The 8,516-nt window shown below is 37.6% G+C and overlaps 1 protein-coding gene across 1 annotated transcript in view; it reads right to left on the bottom strand.

Annotated features, from left to right (window-relative positions):
* The window catches only part of ATRX (alpha thalassemia/mental retardation syndrome X-linked), a 70,052-nt gene that overhangs the window by 3,514 nt on the left and 58,022 nt on the right, over positions 1-8,516 (bottom strand). The window contains exons 25-29 of the mRNA XM_010285902.1: positions 6,356-6,509; positions 5,953-6,056; positions 3,855-3,963; positions 2,584-2,761; positions 1,003-1,197 (exon numbers count right to left, since the gene is read on the bottom strand). Coding sequence (XP_010284204.1) covers positions 1,003-1,197; positions 2,584-2,761; positions 3,855-3,963; positions 5,953-6,056; positions 6,356-6,509 — 740 coding nt within the window. The remainder of the gene's footprint in view (positions 1-1,002; positions 1,198-2,583; positions 2,762-3,854; positions 3,964-5,952; positions 6,057-6,355; positions 6,510-8,516) is intronic.

Below are 8,516 nucleotides of genomic sequence, written 5' to 3'. Positions count from 1 at the left end.
CCTGAAGTTTACTCCTGCCTGACTGCAAAAGTTATAGTTTTTATAATTCAGTTAAATTTTTCAGGTCCCAAAGTATCACACGGGATAGCGAACCACTGCTATGTACAGCAGTGACAATGGGCCACTACGACACACGCCACATCCATTACAAATCGAGTTAGGCAGACCTCACTGAAAACAAACCCTTGGGATCTTAAAAGTTCATTTAGCATGAAGTGGGAAAAAGGTCTGACATCGCCACTTCCCGTTATCTCAGAGTACAGAATACCAGCATTCTCACCAAGCTGCGTAAACGATTCTCTACAAAAACATCACTGGTCTCTGCTAGTACTGGCAACATTAAAAATATATTTCAAAATCTTAGCTTGTCCAATTTCCCTCACTTAAACAGTAAGTAAGTGCAACTTTTTCCCTATCTCTACCGTGTCTCTCTTAATGGTCCCTACAAGAAGAGTTAAACCAGGAACTAAAAACCAAAAAGGCTTGGCAAAGGAGGGCATGGATTAATTTGGCTCTTACAAAGCCCTACCTATGTAGATAAAAACCAGACCCTGAAGTGCAGTAACACCTCATGGGTTTGTTACCACAATTGGAGGTCATGCTAAGTATCGCCAGCACCCGCTTAGATGTTAATTTGAATCTTGGCTTCTGCGGCTTCCTGCAGTAAAACTTCTATTCACTCAAACTGTGTGAAAAAGTATTTTTGTTTGTTCCTATTTAAAATTTTTGTCTTTTAACTGCAGATTTTTTTCTTATACTGTCAATTACATTAAAGGGAAACTCATTATCTAGCTTATTATACTGTCTGTTACATTTATTATATATTTCATTGTGTTACACCAGTAATTTTATTGTGTTATTCTCCTCCATTCGAATTGAAAAATACTGCTCTGAAGTGGAAACGCAGCACTGGTCTCATTCCAATATCAAATACTCTATGTCCTTAAACAGGTGTAAGGTTTTTTTACGGCACGTAATTCCTAGTGCTGTGCATCAACTTACTTTTGGCAACATCGGTGTATCCCTCTTCTTTTTCTTTTCTGAATTCGGATCATCCAGCAAATCTGGCTCGAAAGTGTACAGCTCTGTAAGTTCATTCATAGTAAAATGACGTTCAACTTGCTGTTGGTCGACAACTCGGAAAGACAGCGACTGCTTTGTTACCTGACGATCATAGATCTTATCTTCCATCGTTCCCTAAAAAACGAAGACGCTCACTTTCATACAAATACTGGACCTTCTTGTCACACAGGGGAAAAAAAAAAGATTTCTATAAAAGAGCTAGAATAACATCGTAGAAGTGCTCTATCTTCCTCATTTCTTTGACCCGGTATCTACAAAGTTACCTGAAAACACTGTTTGCTGAGGAAAACACAGAAAAAAACCCTCCTGGAAGCGAATGGGAAGTAGTATGGATTGTGTACGTGACAGATGTCATCTAGCTAGTGACTGGAGTAAGAAATGTACTTTTTCAGTAGTGTTTTGAAGAGGTCTGTTTTTGCTTCAATTCCCCAAAGTAGGACATGACAAAAAATGGCGATTTCCACAGCATGTACCTTATTTTGCTGCTTTGAGCAGCCTGTAAAAAGGAAAACAGATACCATGTCACTGGGGTGGGGAGGAGAGGGGAAAGGAAGCAGTCAAGTCTAATTCATCACAGCTGTGTATGAAAAAAAATTAGGTCCTTGATGAAAAAGAGGAAAATTACTTTTTTTTTTTTAAAAAGATGGCTATGAAAAGTATGAGAACAGCACAGCCTGTTCTGAACATCGTAATTTAAAAAGGATATCAACAGTTCAAAAGTGCACATAGAAGACTACAAAAATAGACTAAAGCCTGAAGAAAAAAAACGATAGGTCTGACAGTAACACGTTACAAAAAGTAATCTATTTAAGTTGGCAAGTAAACAGTGACTTGATCAAGAGTTAACTGCTGTTCCTGGGAAAAGGTCTTCGGTCTACACTATAACACCTGAAGACCTAGACGATGAAGCAAGATACTCCCTATGAGAACAGTGGTGGTATACTTCAAAAAAAAAAGTACATCAGCGACCATCAGAATCAGTACATGTCTTTAATATCTGCAGGGTGTGATACAAGTTTTCAAATGACTGGATGCCTTTTTATAAAAAATGCTTTAGGTCCCTGTTTTCATTCCAGCTGGACCATCGGGGCCCACTGACCAGGGGTCTGTAGAAGACAGCTACGTTGAGCAAGCCCATTGCCTAAGGACAACCATCCTCTACCCAGTCTGTTCAATTAAGAGTTTTTAGTGGTGTGCAAATTAAAAAAGCTGAGAACACTAGTCTGAGCCTGGACGTGTGAATCACTGCTAGAATTTCAGAATTTGTGTTACACAAAGCGTCAGATGAGGTGGGCTTAACAGGAAGTAATTTCAGCTGTTACTTGTTTTACCAACCTTTCCTTCAAGAGCTTTTCCAGTGGCCGAATACTGCTATCAGAGTGGGGCTGGAAGATGACTGGATCAGCGGGGACCACTACAGACTTCAACGTCCACATAGTTACAGTTTACAAATCTGATTGCAGGACCGGAATATCACAAAAATATCAGACACAAACCTACCTGCGCCAAAAACCTGTACACAAACACAGGTTTGTTCTGCCCAAAGCGGTAAACCCTGAAAATACTCTGGATGTCATACGATGGGTTCCAAGAAGCATCAAAGATGATTACTCTATTAGCAGCCACAAGATTAATTCCGAGGGAACCTGCTTTAGTGGATATAATAAACAAGCGGCCTCTGGAACAGAGAGAAGTTGCAATATTTTAATATGTTGGAAAACTATTGTTCCCGTGTTGCTGTGTTACTGTCGAGCTGTTCATACACTGAAATAACTCAAAAATGTCATTAAAATACTGTATTAAGCATAAAACAGATGCGGATTTTATAAGGACAACACTTTTAGCAAAACATACACTCCCAAAATACAGATCAGGGCCTTTTGTAGATCAACTGTTAACAAAAACTGGTGGGGAAGAAAGAATTTTTGGGTTTGCATTTTCAAACTCTAACAGAATTAGTTATATCAAATTAAACCATAATTTTAAACAGGCATATCCCATGCTATTGAAACTGTTTCCTGGCCAGCAAACTTTCCGGATAACTCTGCCACCATCTCTTTGATGTATCTGCGCTTGTTTGAGTATCATCTCACTCAGGTTCAACTTAAAACAAGCCCCGACACCTGACAGAATAAATCATTTAAGAGTATTAACACTGAATTAGTTTACTTTGTTCCATTTAACTTTTTTTTTTTACATTAGCTGTACATTATAGATGACTGACACTTACCTACTTTTTTTTTTTTTTTTAAAGAAATCTAGGAAGGCAAAGCTGCTTGACTTCATTAAACTCGTACAAGTTTGTATCCATCTACCTATCCAACTCAGACTTGAAATTCCCAGCTTGTACGAAGGGCGGGTGGCTGGCAGACAATTCTGGAGATAGCCAAGAGAGCTCTATGCTTCTGACTGGCCAAGTGACCGCTGTCTCCTGGCCAGACGCCGCACGGCTCTCACCGTCCTAGGTCCTTAGAGCCTTTTAAGTAATTGTAATAAAAAGACTGTCTCTGATCCAAATTGCTTACAATCTAAACAAGAACGAAACCAGCAAGAAAACACTGAACAAGTATTGATCAGTATGAATGGAAGTAATCTCAGGAAACCAGAAGCCTATCGTTGCGCACTTTTTGTGCAAGTTCTGCACTGACAACATTGCGATATTTATTTGCCTAGCCTTAAGAGGTCATTAAGCTAATACGAGCAACAAAGAAATGGGGAACAAAAGAAAGAGAAGGGGAAAAATAAAGCATATATATCAGAAGAGATCTCACCTCACATTAGTTTCATCATTAAATTCTTCAGCCCATTTCTTTCTTGACTGAGCTGTAGTTGAACCATCTAAGCGATAGTAATCGATGTTTCTGAACCATTTTCCTTCACCTATAAATATAATAGTCAAATTATTAAAATGCTGACTGCGTAAGTAACCAGACTGATAATACTGGATATACACAACTCTCTAAATAGTAAAAGAACAAATACAAAATGTAAGATACATTTATGTATATTATAAGGTAACTATTCTCTGACATTTTAAAACAACGTGAGAAGACTAAGTTATTCAAGATAGAGAACAGATAGATAACAATGACCACCCACAAGTCTGCAACAGCTCCTACAAACACCAAACCCATTTTGTCAAAAATGATTCAAAAATAGAATAAATGTTGTCAATATAATTTTACCTTACAAAAAGTGTCCAGCATCTACCACTATCCATTTCTTTGTAAGATTTTTTTTTATTTTTTTTTTTTACAAAAATATCAACTGATATTAAATGAAACACCTCAAAGCAGTTTTATACAGATTGCAATTTAAAGATATGAATTTATAATCAAATTATGTTCCAAGGTTAAATTGAAGTATTTGAAAAGACCTGAGCTTTTTGGGGGCAGCTCCTCTTATTTTTCACTATTTCTAGTTGTATATACACATTTGTAGAGATATGCCTTGGCTTGGAGACAAAGTTAATTTTAAAAAGTAACTTTAGGCATTATAATACTAAATGTACTTTTCTAATTGATCTGTGTGGTTTCATGTTACACAAATAGTGTAAGTCTCTCCCATACCAATAGCATCCGTAAGTAAATGCTTAAAAGGAGATTTCAAAAGTCAAGGTCTAATTATTTTGGAACTGAAATTCAGAAAAAAATCTCTTTGTTTTATTTCCCTGTGAGTTATTGCTACTTCTTGCCAGATGGGGAAAAACCCCCATAATTACAGCTGATGGAAGATTTTCTTCTCTCCCCAATTCACAAGTAACCTTCCATTTGCTTTGGCCATCAAGGTGTAGGTACACAAATGAACGCCACTACGCCACCAATTATAAAGAAAATAGCGTTTTCAGGAGACAGCGCTGCTCAGTACGATCAATTATGAGAAAAGGATTGTTGAGTTATTTCAGGAAGACCTCTGTATGGTCACTCTTGCTATGATACACAGTCCAATTGCTTACCAGAAGAACTACCACAAACGAAAAAAAACCCACACCTTAACACTATCGCAGACTAAAGGCACAAACTCCATAAAATAAAGAGCTTGTAACGTCTGAAGATGACAAATGTTCAGAAGCTAAGGGAGCAACAGCCAGAAACAATAAATCTATGAGCGAGATATACTGGAGATTTTCATCAAACTATGGTGTTGGTCTCACTAAGCCACATTTCTTTCAGGCAACTGTTCAACATGTTTACACTTAGAAATAAGATATTTGAAAGGAATAGCAGATTCAGCGGAATTCTTTAATCCACATGTACTGGGAACTGAAACTTCACATGAAGAGGAACGGCGTCATCGGGGGCTCTGGGAGGATCTCACAGAGTAAACAGAAGAAACATCCTACAGAGGACATCTCTGGCTACTGAGAAATTCCTCGTCACTGGAGCACAACTAGGCTAATAATTAATTCAATACTTCGCTCCCTTATGAAATCCATAGAACAATCTCCTGCAGTACATATAAAGCCTAAATTCACATTTTGCATGTTCTACACACTGTTTTAAAGTAGTCTGATTTTCTTTTGTTATCTCTCTGCCAGTAGGAATGATCGGAATTCACCACGCATCAGCATATAACATCACTTTCGTACAGAATTTAACAAAACGCCTTCTCTCCTTTCAGACGATGAACATTTAATCTGCTTCGGCTATATCAAGCATGGATGATACAGAATGAAATCCAAAGCAAGAGTCCATAATGGGCTAGCAGAGACCACCTGCAGAGGAGACCAATAACCCTGCCAACTTCAGGAATAGCACAGAGCATACAATACTTGTAATGAAAACAATTATTACAAATCCATTCCCTTCGGATTGAATAGAGACTTGTAAAAAAGTTATTAGCGTTGCAATTGTTCAAGGTGACACTCGCCTTTATAAATAGGAGGCTTCTCTTTGTCAGTTTTCTCCCTGTTGGCCAGCTCCAGAAAATCTTCTATCAAATCCAGAGATATTAGGGACTGGCTAAACACTAGGCTGAAAACAGAAAGAGGGAAACACAAAATCCACCTCTGAAGTCATTTTAATTATGGTATTTCTTTATTTTTCTTCTCTCCTCACTCTGATACTACCTTTGAAACAAAGAGCCTTTCTAGACACAGAGGAAGACTCTGGCGGAGTACATGCACGTCAGGGAGAGCTCACTGATAAAAATGAATGTCGCATGCACGTTTGCTTCAGAAAACTGAGCTACAGCATTATGAAGACTGAATGAAGAACACTGTCAGGCTAACATAATTGTAAAGCCATTAAAAATATTCCTAGATCTGACTTACACTTTGTCTCCAAGCTCCTCTGCCATTCGAAGAATTTCAAAGAGAAGCACCATTTTCCCAGAATGTTCCAACACTTCAGCATCTGCATCAGTGACAAAATCTTTGTACCAATCTGGCGCTGGGCTACCAGGGTTGGAAGAGGATGTAGCTTTGCCTATAAAAAAAGTTAAAAAAAAAAAAAAATTAAAAGATAAAGGCATCAAATCATTCAAATGATTTTGAATTTCAAATGCTTTTAAATGTCTGAACTACAGAATTGTTTCCTCATTATTAGGCTTAACTGGTATAAAAAGAGTTAAATAGGCAAAGAAAAAATAGTGTTTGCACTATTAGCAATTACCAGACTAGCAGTTACCAACCGCACAAGTGATCAGTAAGAGTCACAAATCCCCTTTTTGTGTTGCAGGGTATTTGGACAAATAGCTTTACCATCTCCATCTTTTCCCCAAGAGTATTTACCAACAGCTTTGTTTTGAAGAAGTACACATCTTTAAAACCCCATCCGTAAATGTTACGGCCACTGAAAAGAAGCTTTCCATAAGGAAAATTGTTTTGAAATCTCAAACAAACATCTGAAGTGTCGGAAAAGGAAAGAGAGTGGTCTTTTGGGTTACCTAGTTCACCCATCGAGATGAACTCTCTGGAAGAAAGTTTCCAAATGTCACAATAGTACAGGTGTTTAAGACAAAACCCATAAACCATCTCCTCTTACTTCTGTTAGGCTCAGATTTAGGATCTTTTTTCCCTAAGCTAATTCAGAAGACAATATTAGCATATCAAAAAAAAAAAAAAAGAAAAAATCAAACTCCTCCCCACCTTTTATATTAATTTGCAACAGAGGAAAAAGCCCAAACAAATTCCACCATCATGTTCTGCCTTTTTGCAAAGTTCTTTAAGGAAGTTTATTGTCTGCTTATCTGCTAACACACTATCACACTAACAAAACCTGTAAAATACATACATGAGAACAATCCTATTTTTAACACGTTACTATCATAACTTAATTTTGTTAATTTGACTTCACCCCTTAAAAATATAGAAGTACTAGAACGAAATACAAAACTCAGTTTGTCATTGTAAAAATAACTATGCACCTAGCTAAAGAAGTCTGTTGGGATCTGACCCACGCAAAAGCGTCAGATGCCGCCGCTGCCGATCTTTAACGATACTCCCATTATGTTTATTCTGACTTCAACCAGGAGCAAGCATGTGTTCAGCACGAGAATCAGAACCAGAAAGGCAGACAAGAGCCATGAATTATCTTGATTTACATCACTTTATATTTATATGATCTTCAATTTAACCTCCTTTGCATTAGAGTGATAAAAATTGATGAATTAGATTTATAAACACTAACCTTTTTCACATAAAAACTTTGATCTACTGACATATTTACTTACATAGTAGGAGAAGTGCTCCACCTCATGAAAAATTCAACGCATTTACATTTTCGGACTATGCCCCGCAAATCAGTCGTGACACATGCAGTAAATTTCAAGATAGAATCGATCTTGACTGAACTCACGTTTGAGCCTTCCTTCATACAAGCTTTTAAGGAATGTATGGTTCAATACCAGAACAAAGAATGAGCAAGTCAACCAAATAAGAGACTTAGATGTGCTGTGGGACAATCCTATACACACCACCTCTCTCTCTACCATCACCCCTAAACTTTGCAGAAGGGCCTCCAGGAGCTGCAATGAGATAAAAAGTCTGCCCGCAAGCCTCGGCCGCTGCAGCATCCCATGTTTGGTTAGAAATTCTGTACCTACATTAAATTGAACAAGGCTGCATGAGAGAGGTAAACATGTAAGTGATCCAGAGAGAGAAACTCATCCTGCCTATAATGCAAGTAATTACTTTTAATACGTTTAATCTGTATGTGTACGTATTTTTCACACAGACACACACGCTTTCCGTTACAGGTTTACAGTACATTTGTCACTGGGATGGGGACCAAAAAAAAAAAATTCTCACCTTAACTGTGCCCAAAAAATCGCTTATTTAGGGAAAGTGTTAGACCCAGCATAAATGATACAGCCAGAAAACTAACTCTAAGATACGATACAAGACAAAAGCTAGATTATTAAAGGAAAATCAAAAAATGAAATGCACAGATCTATGTAGTTCAAATAACAATCTTTAAGATCATGTATTCCTG

Source organism: Phaethon lepturus, unplaced genomic scaffold (genome assembly GCF_000687285.1).
Source record: "Phaethon lepturus isolate BGI_N335 unplaced genomic scaffold, ASM68728v1 scaffold13214, whole genome shotgun sequence".
Lineage (NCBI taxonomy): Eukaryota > Metazoa > Chordata > Aves > Phaethontiformes > Phaethontidae > Phaethon > Phaethon lepturus.
Note: the sequence above shows the minus strand (reverse complement) of the source record. Positions and strands in the feature narration are given on the sequence as shown.